Genomic DNA, 26065 nt, shown 5'->3' with positions numbered 1-26065 from the left:
AAACTAGGGTCCCAAACAGAAGCAGTAAGATGAGGGGACAGATTTAAAAATTGGTTTTGAATATAGTTTAGTGCTTCTGGGTACCCCACTCATACCTCCAGCCCTCATCACCTGGCTCCCCAGGTAACAGACACAGCCATGCTGGAATTTGCCTGGAAACAGCAGGTCTTTACCTTCCTTGTTTTTTCTACCAAAACATGTGAGCAGGGCAGCGACAGCAGATAAACGTATTGATGGCTGCATCAGAACAGGGGGGGCCAATAACAGGCATTCTGCTTTGGGACTTCACGCAAGTAATCGTGCTCAGCACCTCTGAACAGTTCAAACACACATACACATACTCAGACCCACTCACATACACTCCTTCCTCCAAAACATGAAATTGAGGAGAGATAAAAGAACAAGGGCAAACTACAGTAAGTTGAAGCAAAAATAGAGGGAAAAAAATAAGTGAAGACAAAGGAAAATGCTAAATTGTAAGACACGAGAGAACAAATCTCATCTAAAACGTCACCCTTCTTCACTCACTCCAGCCTCCTCTATTGCATGCTCTTACGACTTTATTTCCTTATTCTTTGTCCTTCAGAAAACAGGAGCACAACAGTGATGCTTGAAACCCTTTTGCAGGTATCATTTTTAAAACACAAGCCAGGCGAAAATATCAAAAACATAAATGTAAGTAAATACTATAACATCTTTAAAATGAATTAACAAAAAGAATAAAACAAAAAAACACTAATGTATGAACTCTAGTTAATTCAAGCAATTGAAAATAAAAAAGCCAAGTGAAATTAACACTTAGTATTTGGGGATTTTGAAACTCATAGTTTCTCGATAGAAAGGCTTGACTCTAATTGGACACTTCACATTAGCACAAGGTCCCGTTAAGATCCTTTCTGATTTGAATGCAGGGTTTGAGTAAACACCGATGGTCAGGCATGAGGCTGACTGCGGCTGTAATTGCCAGGAGAGGGCCCTGATATAGTTTTAAACAAAAATTGATCACATTTGAAACCAGAAGATAAAAACAAAACCTCGTCGGAGTTTGTTTAAACTGCCTTTTGACCTCTGAATGAAATGACATTGAGAAATAAAATAACATTTTCCAGAAAACCATTCTCAGAAAAGGCTCAGTCTAGGGACGCTGAATGATAATACTGAACAGAATATTTTAAAGTCCTAAGGAACAAAGGAGAAAAATTTTAAAAAAAGAAAAGAAAAAACTTCTTTAAGACCAAAATGTGTATAAGGCTAAAGAGCAACGCAAAATGAAGAGGAAAAAATTCTCTCTCTAACCCCCAGGAAAACTTTTGTTTTAGGTTCGTACTATTTTAACTCAAGCTCAGAAAATTCTGAATTTAAGACATCTAGCCGATAATTTTTTTTCCCACCTTGTCCAATTCCATACTGAAAGCCCCATAGGCAGATTAACCAATATGATTTTCCTTGATTTAAGAAAAAAGTGGATGCTTGAAGTCACAGCTTGTCAATGGCTATTTTCAGGGAGAGAAGAGGAAGTTGGGAACCTGGAACAGAATGGCCCAAATGCTCTTCTGAGTGTGGCCATCTGTTATCGGAGAGAAGGGCAGGACTCCCTTCTTCCCCTCTCCGGGGTCTGGCCCAGCCCTACCCGGGCCAGAAAACTAAGGACAGGCCTGAAGGACTGAAATACTCCAGGTTGCAGGCACAAGCAGCGCAGGTCCCTCTGCCTTCCCCTGCACACCGTGGACAAACCAATCGCAAGGCACGGCAGCCCCTACTAGAACGTGGCCACAGCCAGACCGCAGCCCAGGCAAGGGTGCAGCAGGCAGCAGGGACTGTGTTCAAAGCAGAGCCCCCTGCCCACTGCCAGCCCATCTTAAAGGGGCACACCTACGGTACACACTCACACATTCGCACACACACTCCTCCCGTGGCAGAAACTCCCTGAGGGATGGACGTGGCTTTTGATGTTTCTGGGGTTCAGAAACAGCCTCTATGACAGGGGCTTTAACAGTATCAGGAAAGGGCTTGACACTCCCTTTAGCCATGACTTACAAATAAAGGTCCTGCGAAGATCCTTTCCCATCTTAATCCTGATCAGCAAAGAAAGGCACCCTCGAGAGGCTAACACAAGCACACGCGTAGGGTGGAGGGAAAGACCACGCAGTTCCATGTGTCCCTACTTGTCTGGTGTTTTGGTGTCTTTCTTTCAGGTGGTTAGTCTGGGGGTCTCTGTCCCCAGAAACAAATTGAGCCCATTCTCTCCTATGACGGCCTCCCCATCTGTCTCAGAGTGGGACCGCCTGAAGCTGCCCGGCTCTGTGGAATCCCCACTCAGAGCCCAGCAGCCAGCAAGCAGTCACTTCCCACAAGCTGGCTCTGGGAAGAAGCTCACGCGTGGGCAAATACAAGCCACTGCCCGCTAAGCCCCAGGAACACGAGATGAAGTCACCATGAGTCCCTCCAGAGCCACAGAACTGACCAGCTTGCAGCCAGCATCTTCCCATCACATCCTTCCAGTGTGGCCGAGAAAGCGAGGGAAGAAATGCCCCAGCACGGCCCACCGCACAGGGAGGGTCGCACTGTCACAAGAGGTGAGGGTCACCAGCCCCGTGCCCTAGGGAAGAAAAAAAACCCAGCTACCGAACTCTCCCAGTCACTGCCCTGACGGCCCCCCACCCCACCCCGAGGAAAGAGTCTGGTCCCAGGACAGCACTGCCATTACCAGTGGAAGGTCAGTGGCCCCAGCAGCGTCAGGAGGCAGACTGGCCCGGTGAGGGTTAATCTGCCGGGCCAGCCATCACAGGGGTCACCGAGATGTGCAGGGGAGTTGAGCATCCCAGTCCCCCAGAGCTGGTCTGCTAATTACATTTGCAATTATAAACACCACAACCTCCCTTCGCGGGGACAAGGCCACACCAACTGATGGGGCAACCAGGATATAATCCTGCCCCAGGCCACCCTGCCACACCAGGGGACACCAGGGCCGTCAATGCCTATGGGCCCCTCCTCCAAGGAATGACTATGTCTGTGACCATTCCTCAGACATCTGAGGCTGCTGGGACTGAGAAAGGTGAAACTCACCAGAGACAAGCCCAATCAAGGGTCACCAGTGCACACATGCTAAAAAGGTGTTTGATTTATCTCTAGAAATCAGTGGATGGCTTCAAGGGCAAACAGGAGGGATGTTCAGGAAGCCTCTGGGCTCAGGTCTGTCTGGTGCCAGCCTATCTTTAACTTGTGCCCTCTCGGCTTCCTGGGCCCTGCACTGGCGGCCCCCTCCTTGGCTCATGCGCCCTGTGGGGACTACAGTGTCTCTGGAGGACACCAGAGATTGAGCATTCAAGCTGAGCGGGGGTCCGCCATGGTAACATTCAGTCAAGAGCCAGCAGACTCCAAGACACAAGCTCCCAGGGCAGCTGTGATTAGTCTTGGCTAACTCTGGGCTGCAAGGGTCTCGCTTCGGAGACAGATGGATGGAGATCCGACGATGGCCGGTGCGTAGGGGGAGGACGACAGAACAGAGGTGCTCAGGGTGTGAGCTAGGCTTTACTTTGAAACAGTGAATTACGGTCTAAATAGGTGTTATTCCTTCCCTTAAATTTGGAATCACAAAGAATTTTAATCATTTTGAGGAAGTCACTTAAAGTACCTGGGAAGACAAGTTCTAGGCAGGGGCGCTGCAGGGCCAGGTCAGAAGCATCCTGTCTCTTGTCTGTTTGCTGTCTCGGAATTTCTCTCTCCTTCTGAAACCCACTGGTTCACAGCCAACTCTACCGCCCACCCCGATGAGCACATCTCCTCAATGTTTCTCCCTCACACACATCCTTCCACTGGCCTGCTAGGGTTGTGCAGATCTTTGCTCAAAAGAAACAAGACACTCCGCAGAGGACCAAGGGAGGAGACAAACTTTTTCAATGAGTTTCAATTATCTTTAAAACCATTTGGCAAAATAACTGAGTATCGGGAACATGAATGGCGCATGCAGGACAAAGTTATAAGGGCCCCCCCAGCGAGGGCTGGGGTACTCTGAGAAGGCAGGGCGTGACATGAAATTTCTCTCACAGCCACCTCCCTCGAAGTGCTTTCCCCGAAAGTCCCCTCTGCCCCTCCTCTCCCGGACTAAATGGAATATTTATTGATTGCTCCAGATCAATAGAATGAAAAGGTTCCTGTTTGGTGGGCCAGGTTTTTGCTTCATTTTTTTTTTTTTTTAAGGAGCAGATCTTTTCATATGTCCTAATTATTGGTAAAATAGAGGATTGTTTCTAAAACGAAAGGGGTTAGGGAAATAGTACTCCGAGAGGAAATTTCCAGCGGTGTCAGGATCTCACTGAGCTGGAAAGGGCCTTACCTGGCACTGGGGCCTCAGCGATGACCTAACCTTTCTCCCTGCTTTATCACCTCGGGCCCAAACAACTCCTGTGACAACCCATCCTCTTCCACGGCAGCCCACATCTCCAAAAGGGTGGCAGGCTTTATTTCCTAAAGCCCCTCCCTTGGAAAACCAAGACTAATGTCCTCACTCTGATTTATTTTTAAATGTACCATTAAAAATTAATTTCCCCTTTTGTTTTTCTCCGGGTCACTGATTCTGAATTACCATGTGGCATTTTTCCTACGTGTGAACCCACATATTTTACCTTCGGGACAGTTTGTTCTTTGTTTCTTTAACAAGAGCAAAGTATTAAAAAAAAAAAAAAAAAGAGCAAACTATTCATCGGAGGGTGGTCAGGCACCCCCCACACACACCCCCACTCGCTGTCTGGGTTGTGTGCGGCGGGTCTCCAGCTGGTCCGGTCATGGACCCATTTGTACACAGGCACACGCGGGAGAGCACACTGACTCCCACTCCGGCTGATTATATATGTACATAAAATATTGATTAGAAAGGGTAATGGAGTCACCTACAGGATTGGCGACAGGAAAATGAAAATGAAGGAGAGAAAGGTACGAAGGAACGTATGTATCTGTGTGCGTGTGTTCATTTCTCACCTGGGAAAGTGAGAATGACACTGAAGCACTGAAAAATGCTCTCTGTGTGTTAGAAGCAAGAGGGAGGGCTGGAGAGTTCGTTCTCCCTGAACTCTGGTTCCTGTGCCCTTGGGTTTTCTCAAGTCCGGGAATGTCAACTAATCCACATGGGTGAAAACTGTGTGTACAGAGAACGCAGACCCACTCACATACGCGTTCCCCGAGAAACATCGGCACCTTAATGAATGGGTTCATCCTGCTATCCTTCCACCAAACCAAGCAATGCAGTCCTCCATTTTGTTGCTTGGCTACCCATGGCGCTAAAGCTATGTCACGAAGCCCTGGGGTAAAGTTCAGAAAGATGCCTCCCCAGACACAAGCTTGTCCTTGGACATGACGCACCCCTGCACCATAGCAAATGCAAACCCTCACCAAGAGGCACACATCTGTACATGGGGCCAGCTCACCAATGCCCGAGGCTGCTGCCCAGCAGATCCTGGGCTCTGAAAAATGACATCTCCCAGGGATGCTCAGTTCCTTGGTACAGACAGCAGGTATATTTTTGTCTTTTCCTGTGCCCCGTGGAGTGAGAAGCTAATTCTCTGCAAAGAATCCAGGAAGGGTTGGGAACCCAAACACTGTCAAGCTTAGTTTATAAGTGATTTCCACTTCAACCCCCCACCAGACCTCCGGGACCTGGGCTGCCTCCTTCCCCTTTGCTGCTTCCCTGACATCGCCTCTCTGCCCATATTTCTCCTCAAACTCAAGCCAGGGTTGCCGTCAACTGGATGGATTGCCCAGCTGTTAAACCTCCCTCTCTCTCCTTGCTTTCCTGGTCAACACAATCAAAGAATGTACTTCCTTCATACGGATTTTCATATTTATTGACTATGGCTTGTGCCAGGGACACATACATAGATATTTCGAGCTCAGCTAAAGAAGTCACCTCTGGAGAGAGGGAGCCTAAATAATTTAAATATCCAATATTTGTCATACTTGGTAATTTTATGTGAGCAAATGCCCACAAGCACCGAACGTTGTCCACAGCTCACTAACACCCCCCACCCCCAGACACGGAAGCTGGGATCAGTGTAACCTTTAAAGGGAATGAAAGCCACTTTTCAAGAGCACGGAAATTCAAATCCACTATAATTAAGGATTCCCCTCATCTCCCAGTCCAACGTCTTCCGCCTTCTCCTGACATTTCAGCGCATCTAAAGGGCCCTCTGCCTGGGGGACTGGGTAGGGGGAATCCTAAAACCAGAACCGTGGAGGCCGGGACAGTCTGGACAGTCTGATCCGCGACACACGCCGCTGCTGCGAAGCTGCCTCGTCTCTCCGCGTGGCCCCCGGTGTGTGCAAGCAGTCTGTGCGGGGGTGCGGGAGGTACTTCCTGGGACCCCACATTATCCGGAGTATTTATTTTAGAAATGTCGTCGTGGTTCTTGTTGGGGGGGGGGAAGCGAGTAGTACAAAAATGAAAGGATGGTGGAACTAGAGAAACACTGACTTTGACAGTTTAGTTTGCTTCAGAAAAAAAAGAAGAGCCCAAAGTTAACTAGGAAGGCTGTCCGTGAGAACGTAGAGGTTTATTATTGTTATGTATTAAGCCTGCTGAGGGACCACTCTGCCCGAGCACACACCCAAGCGCCGGGACACCCGCGAGGGTTGCGGTGGGACGCGGAGCGCCCAAGAGGAGACCCAGGCAGGTACCTGGCAGGTGGCGCGGCAACTGCGGAGGGCGCTGGGAGGGAAACCGTGGGTGGCCAGAGTGGGACCCCGGAGAGCCCGGACAGGACGCGCGGGGCAGCCACCCGCCGCTCCGGGCATCAGTTCTCCACTTTCCCATTCTGCGGTCGGCCCGCTGCCTGGAGTTGGGGACGCGCGGTTCCTGGGGGGTCCGGTCTCGAAGCCCCAGCCGCCTCCCCAAGTCCCTCGGACAACCCCAGGTTCTGGCTCTGCGGGCGCACAGCTGCCCCGGGGCAGGGAAATCGTGCGCTTCCGTTCGGATCAGCGCAGCCTCCTCCGAAGCCAAGCCGCGAACGAACTTTGCCTAGGACGAAGCGCCCGGCCGGCTGCTCGGGCTGCTGGCGGGATGCGCGCTCCCCTGGCAGGGCGTGCGGAGCTCAGCGCACCGGAGCCACGCCGCCTGCATCCCTGGGGCGCTTTGGGTCCGCCGCGCCACGTGCGCACCCTCCAGGCGCCCCACCGCGACCGCAGGGCGAGCGTGGCACTAGCCGCCTGCAGTTTCCAAACCGCCGAGGCATGTTCGATTTTTTTCCCCTTGCTGGGATCATTTTTGGTCCCCAGAATGGAAATAATAAATCAAAGCGCCGGCGGGGAGGCTTTATCGGACGGGACAGGACATCCTTGCAACCACATTCCTGCACCTGTTCGGGGGCTCTTCTGCCCCCACTCTTGCTCCATTCTACAGAAACTCAAATATTTTCTCACCATGGAGCAAGATCAGAGAGGAGAGCAAAAGGAAGAAAGAGTATGAGAAAGTGCTCCCCTTGCCTAAAAGTGAGGGTTTGTCAAAGGGGGTGCAGGAAAAGTTAGAGGCGGGTTTACGCTCGAGAAAGAAGCCAAGGAAGTGTGCGGCTTTTCCCCTCCCACGTCCCCCAAGTGCCCCCGGAGGTCCCTTGTCACTTTTACACAAGAATGTGTAGAAGAGGAACTGTGATCCCCAGGAGAGAGACAACCGGACGGGCAGAAGGACAGACCGACAAGCAGGGCACCTACTGGTTGTGGTAGCCGAGGGGGTCCGGGATGCAGAGTTCGGACACGTCCATCAGTCCCGTTTTAGCATTCCCAGTTGGTGGAGAAAGGCGGCGGGGAAATCACGCGGAAGAGAGAGTGAAGGGCACAGGCGAGGTGCGAGTCCGGGCAGGGGCACAGTGCGCGCGAGAAGGCAGAGTGGGAGGACGCGGCCGCGGCGGGCAGAGGGAGGCAGAGAGCCGTGCGCGCACAGCCCGCGCTCCCACTCATCCGCGCACTCCGGAGCCAGCGGGCAGAGGGGACGCGGAGCGGCGGAGGAGGCTGGGGCACCCGAGACTTGGAGCCCACTAACCCTACTGTAGCTTTAAGGCTGGGAGACTGATGTATGGTTTGGCTCCCATTGGCTATCTCTCAGGGGCTGGACTTAAAGTGACAGAATCAAGCTGGGGTGGGGGGAGGGGGGTGAGCCAGAGAGACTTCAATGGAATAAGACGCTCACAGGGGCGGGCGCGAGGTCCCCTTCTGAGCAGTGGGAGGACTGGGTTTTAGAGCTATAAGGCCTGCCCTCTCACAGTTAAAGGGGAAAAAAAAATCCAACTGCCAGGTGGGTCTGGTGTTGGGGGGCGGGTGGAGATTTGTGGCTTATATACCCCCACTGCCACCCCCAAACCATCTTTCAATTGGCAGGCCTAGCAAACTCACCTCTAAGCCTTTGGAATGGGTTTGTTTTCCAAATTAAAAATGAGTCACATTTCTCCACCCGCGCACCAAAGAGAAGAGGCCATCGCCTTAGAAATTCATAGCCTCATACCCTGTGTCTGGTGTGCAAAAGTGGGAAGGGTCAAGCCAGCTGGTGAGACCCCCGCCAGAGATCAGGAGAGAAACAGATTCCCTCCGCAGCTCTTCCCACCCGGGCCAGTCAATTCCGAATGGTTCTCATATGGCTCCGTGCAGGGCGTGTGTCTATAAACCGCTCTCTGGATGTGTGAAGTGATGCTCTATTCATTGGCAGCTCTCAGAAGTGTACCCAGGACACAGACATGAGCAAATAAATTCCCGTCTGCTTAGGAAAATACATCGTAGTTAAAACAACCGACTTACCTGCCACATCCACTCGGAGGCACAAGTAGACGCTGTCAAATACACACCTGAATCCCCAGCTATGAACACACCTGCATCCCCGTCCTCTGCTCCCTCCATGAACCCAAATATTATGGGCTGCCACTGGACCAAAACGAGCTGTAAGTCATGCCCCAAGCCTTCTTCTGGGGCTTTTCAGTTTTTGAGATGTGTCAGCCACAGTGATAATAATCAATTTGACGATTCAAATGAGCGTGGGGAGTGGGGTAGGTATAGAATTATTTAAAAGGGGAGGGAGAAGCCCTCAGGAGAGACCACCACCATATTCTCCTATATTCTGCAGAAGACAATGAGCAGTAGGGGAAGACATAATTTCATCATCAAAATAATGTCTAAATGGAGTGTAACTGCCGGCAGTGTTCATGTACTTCAGGAATGAAGCAGGGAGGGTTGCAAGAGACCCGGTGGTGGGGGCGGGGCGGGCGCCGCACAGGGAAGGGCCAGGGGGGTGGACAGCAGGATCACAGACGATATTTGACTTGGATAAATGCGTGCTCTAGCAGGCTGGGAAACAGAGCTGAGATTTTTCAAATGTGTTGAAGTCAAGGAACGCGTGGGATTCTCTGGGCACGAGGCTCAGGAAAGCATCTCGCAGAGAGATGGATGAAGATGTCTCCTCTGTCAGCAACCCCCAGCAGCCCCGGAATTTTTTTCTAATCACACAGGTACTTGGTTAGAGACAGAAAGAAGGGTGCAGAGACGCTTTCCTTGAGCCTGGCTTCCGCACGACCATTATCTCTTGCCAAGACCTCAGTGGATGGTTTCTTTGCATCCTTTCTGGACCTCTGAAATCCATTCTCCAAGACACAGAGGCCAGGGAGCGCTTTGTAAAATGCACATCCAGCAACCTTGTTGCAGTTAGGAAAGAGGCCCTAGTTTGTGGTCTATAGGGAAGGCCTCCCATGACAGGTTCCTGTGGTCCCTCTATACCCCTCCACAGCCCATGCCACACTCCCCTTGGGCCCCAGTCTTTGCATCTGCCACCTAGAAGGCCCCACCTTCCAGACTGTACCAGAACCTTCTGCTATTCGCTTTACTCCAGGTAGTTTATCACAGTTTGCAATTATCTGTGTATTGATGAGTAATACTTCCCTCCTCCCTCCTTTCCTTGCTAGACTGTAAGTCCCATAAAAGCATGTCTGTTTCTGTTCGCCAGAGAATCCCCAGCACCTAACAGTGTGCTACTTAACAGCTGCTTCTTAAAGGTTTTGTTGAATGAACTGTTAATCAGCAGCAGTTTGGAGTTGGATGCCACCGCCTGCTCAGGCCACTGCCCAGGAAGAGGGTTAGACCCTGGCAGGTTGTGTGGGGTCAGTTAGCTTCTTACTTTGTGTGGGTGTGTCACTTTTAACTGGAGACAAAACACATTTGGTAGAGATAAAGGGCTGTTTATAACACTAAAGGAAAGACCCCTTTATGTTCCAGACCAATGGACTCAAAGCCACTGGGAGCAAATGAGGGAAAATAGAGGTCTAGTTTAAATGAGGGAAAATAGAGCACTAGTTTAAAAACCAGGCTCATGTCTGCACACAATTATTCTCCGCCTCCGAGGTCCAGGGATGAAGGTAACTGAGACCAGCCTTTCTCCCGCTCTGCCCTCAGCTGGGTCCGGAGGGTCCCCAAAGCCAGGGGCAGGCCCCATGCCTCTGGCTGGAGAGGTAGCAGTGTGGGGCAGTGCAGAGGACTCTGGGATCTAGTCCTACCTCCTCTGTGCGACCTTGCCAAAGTCTCCAGAAAACAAAGGCCACAGAGAGGTGGAGTGGCGTGGGCAGAGCTCTTGGCTTCCTTCAAGCTTGAAATGCAGTCAACTAGTCACGATTTCACACTTTTCCTGCTCACCTAGAGCAGGTGCTATTTGTAATCCACCCCTAGCAGAACCTCCAGGGTACCCCTTAACTACCCTATGCCCCAGTACTGGTACCCCCAGGTGGGCAAGTCAGCAGAAAAGGGAATGGGACAAAGGCTATTAGACATGGTAATGGTGGAAGGCATAGGGGACAGCAGCTCACTTTGTTTTGTGGACAAATTCCTTTAAACAGATATTTATTACATTCACAGAACCTTATAGCTAGGAGGGGCTCAGGGAATCACGTAGAGCCATCATCAGATTTGACAAAGATGGAAATTTGTAAATTTTCCTGTGTGGTGAAATGACCTACCCAAGGTCACACAGCGAATCACCGGCAAAGCACACCATGTACAGTCTCTGGATTCTACATATTCAACCCCTACATCTTAGTAGACAAGTCTCTTTGCTTTCTCTAGTCCTCCTTCCCCAAGTTCAAGCTCTTTCCAAAGGAATATGAAGACAAACAAGACGTTTCCCAGTACAACACCCTCCTCACCCCTTTCAGCTGGTGGATAGTGGAGACATGGGATTCTGTGTCCACACCCTACCCCACATGGTTTCCTGCGGGGAGGGGGGAAGAAAGCATTTGCTGGTGGATGCCAACTTTATGACCTGCTATCCTGCCAAGAGCAATGCTCCAGGTGGCAGATAATCAGGAAACATATTCACACACAGCCCAGCCCACTCGGTTCCCCATGCCTGTATTCCCCTAGGTACAAACATTACAGAGCATGTCAGGGATCTAGTTGAACACTGGTCCACGCTAATCACCTGCTATTTCCCATCCCAGCCGGTCTAAGTCCTCAGAGTGGGCTGTCCTACTCAACAACTGGATCTCAAGGATCACTCGAGTGGTCCTGCCATGATCTATGCAGCTGACCCCAGCACAGCACCCCTTGTCCCAGAGGTCTGGTGAAACCTCTACCCTTAGCAGAGCCTCGTTTATGTAGTACCTTCCCTCTCCCCTGACGCCAGTCATTTTTGCACAAATAAGGCCCAGCAAGCAGAGTCTCTCAGGTTCTCGAATTCCTTTCCTGCCATGTGCTGCTCTAGGACCAAAGATAAGAGGGAGCTTTTGGCATCTTGCAAGCCACGCAACTTAGCAGAAGCTGGCGGACCCAGCTGGGTCCCCAGGAGAGCAGAGGACTTGGCGGTGTCATCACTAAAAGGTAAGATCCAACAGGCATTTCTGGAGAGTCTGCCACATGCTCTCTAAGTCCAGTGAGTGTGGGAACACTAATTGTTTGGTTATGCCATCCCTGTCCCTCACCCATGCCCGTGTTCCTTGAAGTCAAGTTTCCAGGTGACAATGAGGCCTTGGGAAACACCCAAGGTGTGTGGCCATTTCTTACCACCAGCCCCGGAAGGGGACGATGCCTCCGCGGAGTTGTCTGAATCACAAGCCAGGCTTGCTTCCGTTCCACCCCAGGGAGAGGGCTGGGGCCGGCGAGTCCAGGAAGGGCATCCATGGACAGTCCGCAATGGCTAAGGTGGGCCTGGCCTGTGCAGAGAGCCTAACCTGCACATCTCTGGGGACAGTGCTCCTCGGGCTCCAGGCCAAGGGAAATGTCCCTGACCACACACCTCTGTGGACCTGCTGTCTTCTCACATGCTTGCATTTGGGGTGTGGAGTTATATCCCTGAGTGGTGGTCAGCAGACTGCTAGCCCATTGGCTGGCACTCGTCCCAAGGACCATAATTAACTGATAACGCTAATACAATGTGAGTTTGTGCTCCCATAATAGTCTCCTGCTGACAGATAAATGCTGCGGAAACATGATGGCTTTTCCTGAAGCTGTAATGGGCCATTATTGGGGCAAGAAGGCTCATGTCCTATTAGCACTGCTGCCATGACACCAAAGATAAAATATGAAGGGGACATCCTGAGTGGATAAATGCTTGGGTTCTCCCCTACCACCACTATCATCCATTTTATTATCTGAAATCCCGACCAGGGGTCTTGGAATAACTTCCAGATATTTCAAATCTCCATTATTGTTTCTGACCCTCAAGATCCCATTCTCACCAACACAGCTGAAGAGCCTATTAAAGTTCTCTCTTTACCCTACATTCCTTCTGTCTGTACGTCCCATGCAAGATGACGACTGCAGTGAGCGGGCAGGTTGGAGGATCAGGAAAGTGAGATTTGTCTCTCACTGTACAAAGATCTTTTTTCCTCCTAGCTACCAGGAGAATAGGCGCACATTATGGCTACAATAGCTGTGTCCCCTGCCAAATTTCTGGAGGAAAAGCTAAGAAGAGTAAGAGGAGCACAAAGAGAAAAAGGAGGAGGAGGAGGAGGGGGAAGAGAGGACTATGTCTTGATAGTCCCTGCTAGCTAAGAGACATTGAACAACCAGCTATTGACTGAATGAACGATCTGTCTAATTAAATATTTTCCATTACACTGGATCGTGGGGTTTTTTTCTTATGACAAAGAAACTTGACCTTATTCTTGCCTGTGTCACATATTACTTTATAATCTAATTTCTTGTGATTTGGGCATCAATTTAAGCATAAGACAGTTGATTTTAAATAGTAGTACAAGAGGTTTGTTCCTAGGGTTTCATCATCGGTAAAAGAAAAACTTCTCTTTGGTTGATGATATTAATAGTTTTAACTGCAAAGATCTCATGGGCAACCATGGCCACAGAAAGAATGAACAATTTGCTTTGCAAAATCACAGATGATGCCTCTATTTACATTTCTATTCTCAGGGATAACTATCTTAGAGAAATCCTAAAGTACACTTTTAGAAAATTAATTCTAAAGCACCACACACGCGTAAAGTGTTGTTATTAAGTGGAAGCAAAGAAAACATGTTGACCGAGGCTGTCTCCCTAGCATGAATGACATAAAATTCAAAACTGGGGACATTCAAACGTGTTTATATTTCCTAATGGCTCGATTAAGGTAGAACTTTGTACTTACATATTTTTCAGAATAAGGTGCATTTTATTTTTGCTCTAATAAAATGTTTTATGGAGAGAAAAAAATAGCAAATGTTTCTAGGTTTTAGGAAAAATCAAATGTAACTGTTTTATAAAGTGTAAAGTGCTATACCTAAATAAAACATAATCAAGATGATAGCTTTTAATGTGTTCTTACACGACAAAAGTGCTGGCCAACCACTTTTTTTTCCCCTTCACAGATGTATGTTGTAATTAAACCAGTCCCACTGGTGAACTCCCCACCGCTCTGAATTATGAATGGGTCAGTACCAATTCCAGATGAAGGCTCGAGCTGTGTAGCAGGGCCATCCATAACACCTTTATTCTTCATAAACAACTGGGAACACAAAGCTGCTATAGAATTCCGGACTTAGGAGGGTTTGCCTTTCCAAGAAGGGCAAGACGAGGCAGGAAGGGAAACTGCAGAAGAACCAAAGAGAGTTTAGAAAAATGGGTAAAAGGCAGTCACCAATACAAGATTTAATATGGATAAACACTGGTAATACACTTGTCAGCAGTGACCCTCGGCTGAGCCGCAGACTGTGGCATCGCCAGTTGGAGAGCGGTGATGCAGAGAGACACCTGGGGTCAGGACAGATAGCACATTAAACACGGGCATCCGCTCAATGGCATGACAAACACTGCTTTGGGGTAATTCTCCCAAGCCCAGCAGAGCAGGGAGCAGCAATATTTCCTCCTTACTCTCCTTACTGAAGGCACCGATGGAGTTTTACACTCGGCCCTGAGGGACTTGCTTTGAAGGCAGACTGGAAGGGTGATGTGGAAATGACTTGAAGAAACGTGGGGAAGGCGTCAAAGGCCTCGTGCGGGGTGTTTGAGCCCCACGGGGAGAGGGACGAACGTGGGAAAAGGAGGGATGGGTTGTCCCCTGCATCGCACACGGTATGTGTCATGTGTCGCCTTGGGTTCCCTGGATGTCTTCTTTTTTCTCTCTTGGTCAGTTCCCCTCTCAGGTGGAGTCACCTCTGTGTCAGTGCATGGGACCTGGCTCACTGAGGGGCTAGATGACGAAACCCGAAAGCACATGAGGGTAGCTCCCAAATTCCTCCTTTTTTCTCCCTGCTGTGCCCTGCTTTGTGGTGTGATTTATTTATTTATTTATTTATTTTTGAGACAGAGTCTCGCTCTGTCGAGCGGGCTAGAGTGCAGTGGCGTCATCATGGCTCACAGCAACCTCACATTCCTGGGCTCCAGCAATCCTCCTGCCTCAGCCTCCTGAGTAGCTGCGACTACAGGCACGTGCCACCATACTTGGCTAATTTTTTTATTTTTTGTAGAGACGGGGTCTTGCTATTGCCCAGGCTGGTCTTGAACTCCTGATCTCAAGCAATCCTCCCTCCTTGGCCTCCCAGAGTGCTAGGATAATAGGCATGAGCCACCAGCAGTTTGTTTTAAAAAATAAACCTTCCAAAAGATGTGCAAGCTGCTCCATCTCTCTGGGGCTAGATAAGATGCAGCGGCCCCCAGAGCAGCACGTGCATCTCCCTTGTGTAGTCTCTCCTTGCCTCACTTCCTGTTGTCCCCACCCTCGGCACCGTGGGCTTGCACTTCCCAAAGGAAGCACCATAGAGGACTAGGGCTAAGACAAAGACAGAATCAGCAAACAGTTAGGGCCGTTGACTTTCTTTCAATTTAAACTATTTTATAATTTACCGCCCTCCTCCTTGGTTGGGGAAGAGTGCGCCGCACCGTGAGTACGGTGACAATGGGCAACTATCTGTAGTCGCTACCCAGTCACAGACTCATGTTTTACAAAGGCCCACGTGGACCCTGCCCTGTACCCCCACCCACCCACTCACCTACTCCAACACTCTGGTGCTGGCTCAGTTACCAGGATGTTCAGGTCGGTGGTGCCATCTTAAGCCAACCAATAGAACCCTCTGGCCCAATGTCTCTACTTTCTTCTCCCACCAAATCTGAGAAGCCAAGTATGTACCATGCTCTCCCTTTTCCCTGGTTTTCTCCAGACTGAGCAAGCTACTTCCCTGGGTGACTGTCTCTTCCTCAGGTGCACACGTGTCCAACAATAACTCTAAGTGGCTTTTGGCTTCAAGCAACAGGACAATCACATGACGGTGGCTTAAAGGGTAAGAGTCTATTATCTCATGAAGCAAACAGTCCAGGGCCAGGTCCTTTCATTTTTTGTCCTGCCATCCTTAACGTATGGGCTTGTTCCCCCACGGCTGACGGATGGTTCCTACGGCCCTCGGCATCACCTCCCCACCCAGCTGTGGCCAAATCCAGGGAAGGTCAAGGCATATGTGTGTTTATGTTAAGGGAAATGTCTTATTTCTTTAGTTTGTCTTTTTATGTGTTTGTTTGTTTGGATTTGAATTTAGTCTGGAGGAAAATCTTTCTCAAAAAAGTAAATAAATAAATTTTTTAAACAAATAAATAAAAATGATCCAACAGGGCCGGGCACAGTGGCTAACACCTGAAATCTCAGCACTTTGGGAGGCTGAGGTGGAAGGATCACTTGAGTCCAGGAGTTGAGACCAGCCTGGGCCAAGGTAGGGGGATCACTTGAGCCCAGGAATTCAAGCAGGAATTCGAGGTTACAGTGAGTTATGATCATGCCACTGCACTCCAGCCGGGGCGACAGAGCGAGACCCTGTCTCAAAAAAAAAAAAAAAGATCCAGGTGTCAAATACTCCAGGTCCACACAGCTGTACCCCAGCACCCTTCCTTTTGCTTAGTTCCTCTGTCTCTTCCCACCCCCAGCTGGGTTGGTGGTCCTAAGAAACAGAAAAAGGCAACTGTCCACACTTCTTTAGGACATTTTCAAAAGAATCACCCTGAACAGATCAATGGTAAACATTGCTGAGCCCCTCAAAGTGTCCAGAAACCCCCTGAGCACCTTTGTCATTTGTCCCTCTACTCCACCATTCTTCAACTGAATAATTCTGCCTTTTATCAAGTTCCAGCAGTACAGACAGAACTCTGTTTCTTGTTCAATCATATGGTCGTTTGCTCTGTTTTGGTCAATCACTAAAATTGTAGCATTTTCATTTTCTACCCTTTATTCATTGTGCACGTGGACGACGTAGCTCTAGCATGGCTTCAGACTCAGCGACCGGCGCGGACCTGGCGTTGCTGAGCACCCACGCTGTGCTGGGCACGTGGCATTGTTCTGCCCTCTCGTCCTCACATGGGAATCAAGCCCACCTCATGTCGGAGCTGGGTGTCATCGCTCCCATTTTACTTATTAAGGAGAAAAATGAAGCTCTGAGGGTAAGTGGCTCAAGGTAGAAAACAATGTGGGCTTAGAACCCAAGTCTAGCCCACCCCAAACTGTACTACTCTATGTCCTTTCTACCACATCACCTCAACAGGGTCCATGTCAGCGCCGCATCCTCGGACTAAAGGAGAGGCTTTTGCGGGCAGGCCTGGGAACCTAAGCACAATGGATAACTGGGAAAATGTGTGCTTAGGTCCAACCCGCCAATTTATAAGAGGACTTTAGGAATGAAAGCTTTTGGGAGGCCAGCGTGGGCTGGACCTTTCCCCGTTGAACATGTATTTATGAAGACATGTCCATTCCTAATAGGAAAGTTCTTTCCGATCGGAATGAGGTGTGCTCTCAGCATTGGATGAAGAAAATCAGACATGAATATAACATGGGGGAAGAAACCAACTGATTTCATGGAATGATGCCAAATGGTAAACTTTAACTTTCTCTGACTTGGAGAAGGTGAAGGGCAGCTGGAGGAAGAAGGAGGAGGTGACGAAAAAGATGACCATCCATGCCAAGAAGAATGTCCCCATTAGGGCCAATTTGCTTCGTTGGAGCAGGTTCAAATGGGCAGCGATTCTGAAGCCAGCTGGATCTGCTTGAAGGGTTTCTGCAAACACACCCAAGAAATTAGGAGGCCCCCTCTGGAGATAGGATAAATTCCCTAATAAAATAAGGAGGGCTGATTACCTCATATTCCTTCCCCTTCCAGCTTGAAAGGGCACGATGAGACCAAACAGGTGGTTTTACTTTCCTGTTTCTTCCAATATCAACCAATGCACATTCCCTTTTATTCCTTGGATCCCCACTAACCTAGCCATTTAACCAAGGAGTCGCTTCTTGCTCCCAGGATCAAAGGATGGGCTAGAGGACTGTTCTTTACAGAGACTCAGTTCCTTAACGACTCTGCAATGACCAGCATTTGGCTGACCCGCAGGAGGGAGACTCACACACAAGCAGAAATGTTTTGCCTATGGGGTTGCAAAAGCATCATTTTAAAGCAATGGCTTCCAAACTTTAAGAAAGAGCCCCAAATGGCCACTCTTCAGATGGAACTGCTACAGAAAGCAGCAAAAGTAGCTGTTCTGGTGTAGGCAAGAGGGAAGAAAGGACCATCCCACTTCACTCAGTCCTTCACACCCATCCCAAGAATGACTTCTACAGGACCCCTAGGCCTTCCTGGAGCTTGCTTTGGAAATCAAAATGGTGTCTGTACAATCAGTTGTTCTCTAAACAGCATCAAATAAATAAATAATGGAAGCATCGCTACTACAAATCAGACTCATGCCTGGAACAACATCCCCTCTGGAGGCGCCAGAGCTGTTTAGAGGAGCCCATGGTTAAAAGTGAGCAACTTCCACACACGCTTACTTCTCGGGTCATCGTCCACTGCCATTCAGGATGAAGCCAACCCCATTTCGGTGGCTGGCCTTGTAACACAGCTGGGAGCCAGGACCAAACTCAGGGGCAGTGTGGCTTGGTGGTGCTCAAGCATCGTCATGAAGTACAGGAGGATTTTAAATCAGGCATGAAGTCGGCTATTGGGAATGCTGATGTTGGTAGAGAAGATCGCTAGCTTTGGAGTCTGGCAGACCTGAGCTCAAATCCTCACTCTGTCCTTCACTAACAACATGATCCCGGGACAATTTGTAACCTCTCTGTCTGTGTTTCCCCGATCTTTAAAATGGTTCACTGCAGGGTAGTATGTATAAAGCACTTTGCACAGTGCCTGGAACATAGTAGGTGGTCACCAGACATTGGTTCCACACCATCCTCTCCTGAATCCTCACTTCAGCTCTGGGGAGGGGGAGCCTACTTCTCACAGTGATCTCCCCCCGATAACATATCCCACGTCCACATTGCCCTCAAAGTGAGACCCAGACCCTCAGAGCAGGGTACAACTGAGGCATCAGCCAGTGGCTGACCTTATTACTGTGACAGCCCATACGGGTCCTGTTCCCATGCTGCCCTCTCTGCCTATCCCTTCTCCAGACCCTGGAGGACCGAACACATCTTCCCAGATGTGATGAGGCTCATGAGAGCCCAGCCACATCCTGCCCACCTTCCCCAGAGCTCCCCAACCTGATAACCCAATGCTTGGTCCATCACGGTGAGCCATGGAGTCCCACACAATGTCAGGGCTAAGGCCACATAGTCAGGACCATCCATGAGAGATGCCCATGGGTCTGCTTTGAGTCTTCGTTGTGATTCAGACATGGAGTTTCATGGCAAACTAACACCCCACTGGCACCCAAGTCCTTCAACAGGTGTAAAAAGAACAGCCATTTCCGCAGCCTCTCCAACCTTGGAAATCCTCCCTTCCCCTACACACCTTTTAATAATACCAGGTGTTGTCCAGACAACCTTCATAAGTGTGTATATTATTTATATCTCTTAATCTTAGAGAAAGAGTCATTGATATGTAACAATCCCAACACTAGACATTTCTGCTGCAAAGGGCCTTTCAGAGGTAATGGAGAGACAGAGGCTATTTAATTCCCCACAGCTGAGCTCACCTTGCCCACTGCTGTCCCCCTCACATCCCAGCCTCCCATCTCAAGGGACCTCTCAAGGCAGCCACCTTGAATGGTACCAATAACAGCCCAGGCAGAGAAGTGTGAGCCACTGACCTCACCTGCCAGGCCACTGGGCAGCCAAGTCATCTGGGATGTGTTGGGACCATCTCCAATGTAGGGCAGTCTCAACGTCATGAGCACAGGGACAGCTCTCAAATGCTTTCTTTCATGATTCTACCACCAGCAATGCGAGAGAGCTCCCTGCTCAATGTCTGCAGGAGGTGTCCTGTAGAAGCACCCCCAAGCAGGGTGGAAGCTGTATAAGGTGTATGTGTGTGCGAGGTCTTGCCATTTCAAAGCCCTTCCTAGATATTGTCTCATGGATCTCGTTAGCTCATAGTCCCTTTCCTCTGTCTGGCAAGGGGGAAATGACTAAAATCAATCCACCCTCTGCGTGACACTCCAGGGTCCTTTCTTGGTGGAAGGGTTTGCAGAATGAAAAGACATTGACGATTAGTAGCATGTCCTTGGAGCTCAGGATGGAGCAACCCAGAAAGGTAGACAGGTGTTTACAGAGTCAGAGCAGTGGGGCAGAGCAACAGGCCTCTTTATCTATCATCTGTTACATCTTATTAAATTTAACGCTAGCTAAGGCAATAGAGCCCCAGGACAAAGCAGTCTGCGAGCAAGCAGACTTGGGATTATATGTGTCCCAACAAATACAACAGTGTATGCTAAAGAGAAAGCCCCAATCCCACACGGCCACCTTTGTCCACAGGAAAGGGGGAGGAATTATTAATCTGCTTGGTCAATGCCCAGGATATTCTCAGGGTCACCTTCTACTAGTGGTGGGGCCACCGTGTGTTGAAGGTGTGCACACCTGCCCAGTGCGCTCTCTCGCCCACTTGATCTTCAGGGCTTCTAGCCTCCCACAGCAGAGTGAGCTCCATCCCCCTCCCCTGCCCTGTCTCTTCTTCTAGTTCCTCTGTCTGCAACTAAGCAGACCAGGGTCTGCTCCAGAGACCCAGGTATCTTGGAGTCCATAGGCAGGGAGCAGGGAACAGGAATAAAAACCAAGTACCTCCAGGAAGAAACCCAGTGGTGCTGATAAGAACCCTAGAAAGGTATATGACTGTGGGGTGTGCTATATGGGACAGGATTGCCTCCCACCAAGCTGGACCCAGAGCACAGCAACCTGGTAGTGCAACAGGGACGCAGGCTGCCTGCACGTCACTGTCACCTGCCAGGCTCACCTGCGGGGAGGAAGAGAAGCCCCAGGCACAGGCATCCCACTCAGAGTGCTCTTGGGCAATTGAAAACTAGATCCTGGCAACCTGAATTTAGCATTATTTCCCAAATTTTTCCTTCTTTTTCTATTATACTCCTTTAGAGAAGTCAGAAAATAAGGAGAGGTGGAGTCCTGATGGATCCAGCCGCACCTGGAGACCCGATCTGCCCCAGACACGCGGATATGAGAGACTGCGGGGCTTCTGCTCTGTGAGTTGCATTTCTTCCACTCCCAAGAGTCCCAGCAAATACGGGCCATGTCACCTTGCTTCCTGGGGCTGTTCCTGCACATTGTTTCCTCCTCCTCCCTTCTCACGCCCACCCTCTCCAAAGCCTACCTTTTACACCAACCCCTCCCACAGCCCTGCGCCTTTCCTGACCCTCCCACTCAGACAGCACTGGGATCTCCTCTCCTCCCTGTCAGCCGCTTCTTCAGGTGGTTCTAAGAGCAGGTGATCATGTGCCCATCGGGCTCTGTCTGGGCGAGGGCGTGGGCTCTGGGCCCAGGCTTCAATCCTGACTCCTCCACGCACAGGCCATGGGCTCTGGGGCAGCTGCTCAACCCTCTGGGCAAGGGAATAATGACAGGATTGACCTCATAGGGCATGTCAGAGGAGGGAACGAGACAGGGCGTAGAAGGCTCCCAGCAAAGGGCCTATTCGACACATGTTGTTTATTGTTTCTTCCCCCCTGTAAAAGGCACTCTCTTTAAACAAAGACATAATGCCAATAGCTTTAATTTGTGCATTTTCTCACCCTTAAGTTAATTTGCATCTCTTTCACATCTGGCAACACCAATACCAGCCCAGGCTGGAGTTTTGGGAAGGCATCAGTAGGGTCAGTTTAAATCAACTCCTTGTTCCGCACAGATCCTTGTGCCAGATGATCACAGGCACTGACATCCTCTGGGACGATAGAATTATCGTCATCAAGACCTAACACCAGCTTCGCTTTTGCATTCCAGTATGAATATGCCTCTATATTCATCAACAATGGTCTTGCCCTACCACCACGCTTGGGATTCTGGGAGGTTCCCAAGGTGGGTTCTCAAAGTGGGTTCCACAGGCCAGCAGCATCGGCATCACCTAGGAACTTGTTAGAAATGCAGATTTTCAGGTCCCGCCCCAGATCTGCAGGGTGGGGCCCAGCAATCTGTGTTCTAACTAGCCCTCAAGTCATCCAGAAGATTCTCAAGTTTGGGAATTACTAATTTAGAGGTTTTTTAAACACTAAATATTTTAAGCTCTTAAGGTCATTATCTTAAAACCCATGTCTTCAGCTTCAAACGATCCCAAAGAAAAGGAATTTATTATTACTAATTTTAATAATAGGACATTTTAGGGGGGAAAAACCTACTAGCCACTTGGCGTGCACACCGCCATTCCAGTGCGTCTTACTGAATGCCAGGTGATCACCATTTCTTTGTAAATTTCATTTTTTCTTTCATTTTTCAACTTTTTATTGAGGTACGACATACCTACAGAGGCGTCCACATACCCTAAGTGGACAGTTAACTCAACGTTGTCACACGAACACACCTATAGACCCAGCACCCAGATCAAGAAATCAAACATGGCCAGCACCCTGGATTTCCCCCTCACACCCAATTCTAATTACTACGCCTGCACCATTCATTTCATTTTTTTTAAATTGCAGGAATATTTAAAACAAGAAAAAATTATTTTAAAGAAGGAAAATCACCATCCTAATCACCTCACTTACACCAAAATTACTGCAGTGTTGCTCATTCCCTTTGCACGTGTATTTTGTGCAGTTTTGCATCTCACCTTGTGATAATGCCCACACGCCGTGTTGTTCCATACCCTTCCTGAGCACCACTGAAACATCCCGCACCGTACCATCGCATCCAGTGCCCGCTGATCGTGCCAGTCCCCCAGTATTTCAGTGGCTCCTGTTGTGCAACAAACCTCCTTGTGCCTCAGACTTCCTGTTTCTTCTCTGGAGTGATTTCCTGAGAATCAGCTCTCAGAAGTGAAATTACTGCATCAAAAGTCCTGAACATTTTATTAGGGCTCTTTATTATTTGCACTGTTTTCTAAACATGTAAATCCCATTTTGGGGAATACTTCTGTGCCTTTCTGAGCTCCTCCCTGCGTCTTAAGATCCTGGATATAGACTCTTCTCTCCCAGGCCCTGTGAACTCAGAAAAATACTTTTGGTAGCATCGGGTAGGCATGGTAGGACTACCCCCTGTCAGGTGGGCTGCAGCCTGGCAGGGACCTCAGGCAGGAACCCAGACAATCCTCCCCTCAGGGTGCAGGTGGAGGGGGTGGTTCAAGGAGGCAGGAAACCTTCCCTGGGATCCCCACAGGGAGCTCTCAGCGGCCATCAAAGTTCCAACAAAGCCCCTTTCTCTCCTCAGGAGAGATGGAAATCGCGGGAAGGGCAGTGAGGGAGCGTAAAGTTGGACAAGAGAATAAGATTGAGTTAAAACCCACAGAGCCCAGCTGCTCAGGGCGACCACAGGGCCATGCCCCAATGGGGCTGGACAGGAGGGATTATTGATTCACATGCTGCTGGTTCTCCTCTTCCCAGGGGACTTGCCTCTCCCCCTTGAAAGGTGGGCAAGGCCAGGAAGGTAGGATGAGGCTGGAATGAGGTCTGGGGAGAGATTGCCCACATGGGGCCGGGTGAGGTAGCAGGCCCACGCACAGGCCAGAAAGGCAGGCTGGGACTAGAAGAAAGCAGGCTGTGGGTTTAAAATTAAACGTTCATTCTGTCATCCTGCGGACAGTGTAACACAGTGGTAGCGAGCACTGCGGGGCAGTTGTATAATGTGAGCAAGTCTCTGTGTCTCAGTTTCCTTATCTGTAAAAATGGGGGAAGTACAGTACCTGTCTCCTAGGGCTATCGCGAGGATTAAAGGAGTTAACATGAGAAAACACTTAGACAAGCACATGCCATAAACCTATCCCTGCACACACTGTAGGAGCCAGTGCTTTGCTGTAGACACGCCCAGCAGAGAAAGGGTAAGAAGGGTCAGCTCACGCCCCCTGCGCCATCACTCGTGAAGCCAGCAAAAGCCCAGCGAGAACCTCAGCCCCTTCCCCGACTCTCCGCCTGTTCATCCACTGATCCCTTTACGGTAAGGGTGGGGAACGCTCTGAGCAGCTCATGGCGGGGGAGCCACTCCTCGAACTTCACCTCGAGCTCCTCGGGGCTCCAGCTGGGCCTTGCAAGGAACAAGAAGACCTGAACTCCACTTGGCTGGAGCCCCGTGATTCCCCTGCCCTGCCCACCAAACCCCCCAAAGGTGGGGAGGAGGAGGAAGAGACTGCGGAGCGAGGGGCATCTGAGCCTCTGAATGCCGGTCATCTAGGCCCAGAGTGGAGGGAGAGAGAACACTGTTCACACGGGCCAATCGTGCATCGGAGCAGGAAGTGGGGGGCTCGGCAAGTGGGGGGCTCGGCAGGAATGTGCTGACAGGGAAAACGGGGAACTAGCACTGGGTGACTGCCTGCTATTGCCGGGCCCTGTGCTCGGTGCTCTGATGTGCGTGGTCTCACACATAGATACAGTATCCCCATTATACAGAGGAGGAAACTGAGGCTCAGAAGTGAAACAACTTGCCTACCCTTAGGCTTTTATTAGTGCCCAGCATTGTGCGGGCCACTGAGGCGGATGAGGACAGGACAGAAGACCTGATCCTTCTTTTTAAGCAGCGTCCACTAGCGCAGGAGAAGCAAGACTGGCCTGGAAAATCCCTGCCGGTGCTCCACACTGACACACGCTTGAGTGCTCAGCGATGTGGCTTGGATGGAGTGCAGTGGGGGTGGGGCAGAGGAAACAAGTGACTTGGGCCCCACGGGGAATGGCAAGGCTTGGGCTGGGTCTTGAAAGTTGGGAACCACATGAGTGGGCAGTAGGGAGTGTGGCAAGCATTAGTCATTAAAGGGGAAAGAGGGCACGCCAGGGCTGCCCCCAGATCAGCACCCCCAGCCCTGGTAGCTAATCCCATCTTTGTCCTCAGCTCCTATGGCTCTGCCATTCGTTAGGTCTCCACCGCCCCCGGCCACCCAGTCCCTGCTTCAGACTGCAAAGAAGGCTGCCTGGAAAGGAGAGGCAGGGCAGGAAGGGAGGAAGGGGTGCCCAAAGGATGAGATCTTTCAAGGGAAGACCCCGGAGAATAAAACAAATGTGGATTCAAATTCTCTCCCCCAGGGCCTGTACAGACAAAGTCCCGTACAAACGAGGCGTACACCCCCGAGACCCCATGGGTCCTTGCGGGTCGTCCCTCACCTTATCCTTGTCTCTTGCAAGCTTCTGGCCTGCAACACGAGCTCAGAGCAAGGGACTGTAGTAAGAATATCTCCTGTCTGGGTTACCGTGTGGAGTTGGATGACTCCCTTGCCCCCTATAACCTTAGCATTTCCATCTCTAAAGTGTGACTAATGTACTTTTCCTTCTCCTTCAGAGTGAAATACGTCCCTGGGAAAAGGCTGCTGCTGTTTGAGCCCGGCTCCATCCTATGAGCGCCTGCCGTGTGCCTGGTGTGGTACTAGGCAGTGGGCAGAGCAAACACACGGCAAACAGCCTCTGCCGTCAGCAACCCCACGGCCTGGTAGCAGAGGCAAACACGTAACACACGAGACAGGCACATGGAGGGGTGGGGGTGGAGGTGGGGGGTCCTGGGGGCCACAGGGGGCAGGAAACAGCTCACAGAAGAGTTTGCCAAGCAGAAGTCGTGGGGGTGAGGAAGGGCATTCTAGATGGCGAGGCCAGGGTATACACACACAAGGGCAAGGGAGCAGGACCAACTACACCGAATTCAGTATGGGCACAGCAGGACACTGGCAGTCACAGCGGCCTGGAGCCAGTCTACTGGGATTCGAATCCCTGCAATGTGTGGTCTTGGACAAGTCCCTAACCCGCCTATGCCTCAGTTTCTTCGTGAGCACTATGGTACCTATAGGCCCTCCTGCTGTCAGGATAAAAGAACAGCGCTTGGCAAGCGCTTCGTGCTTACTAAGTGTTGGAGATGATGATGACGACGAAATGATGGGCTGGAATACCTACATAAATCCACACAGCGCGGGGCAGGCGGCGGGAACTCTAACCCCGCAGTCTCAGGGGATGGAAATGGGTGGTGAGCCCAAGGTATATGGACCAAAACTTAAGTCAGGCAAATTTGCAGGCATCCTAATACCTGCAAATTTACCTGCAAGTATCCCTTTGAGCTGCCCGGTGGGTTTCAACATCACACCAGAGAAAAAAGTGGTGGGGTTGGGGACTGTAAAAGAGACACCCCCACTTGCGCTCCCTCCTTGGAGGCGGGAACCTGGGGAAAGGCCAGGAAACTGGCGGGGATGAGGGGTGCTGCCGTCTGCCCTCCTCCTCCCCAGCTCTCCCCGGGCCCGTTCCACTCAGAGCTCTT

The 26065-nt window shown here is 50.3% G+C and overlaps 1 protein-coding gene across 1 annotated transcript in view; it reads right to left on the bottom strand.

Moving 5' to 3' along the window:
- ESRRB (estrogen-related receptor beta) overlaps positions 1-7884 on the bottom strand; it is a 100848-nt gene extending 92964 nt beyond the window's left edge. Inside the window, exon 1 of the mRNA XM_012656124.1 lies at positions 7699-7884. Coding sequence (XP_012511578.1) covers positions 7699-7748 — 50 coding nt within the window. The 5' untranslated portion in view covers positions 7749-7884. The remainder of the gene's footprint in view (positions 1-7698) is intronic.
- Between the last annotated feature and the right edge of the window lie 18181 nt (positions 7885-26065).

This window comes from Propithecus coquereli, unplaced genomic scaffold (genome assembly GCF_000956105.1).
Source record: "Propithecus coquereli isolate 6110/MARCELLA unplaced genomic scaffold, Pcoq_1.0 Scaffold5, whole genome shotgun sequence".
NCBI classification, from domain to species: Eukaryota; Metazoa; Chordata; class Mammalia; order Primates; family Indriidae; genus Propithecus; species Propithecus coquereli.
This window is presented reverse-complemented; position numbering and strand designations above follow the sequence as displayed.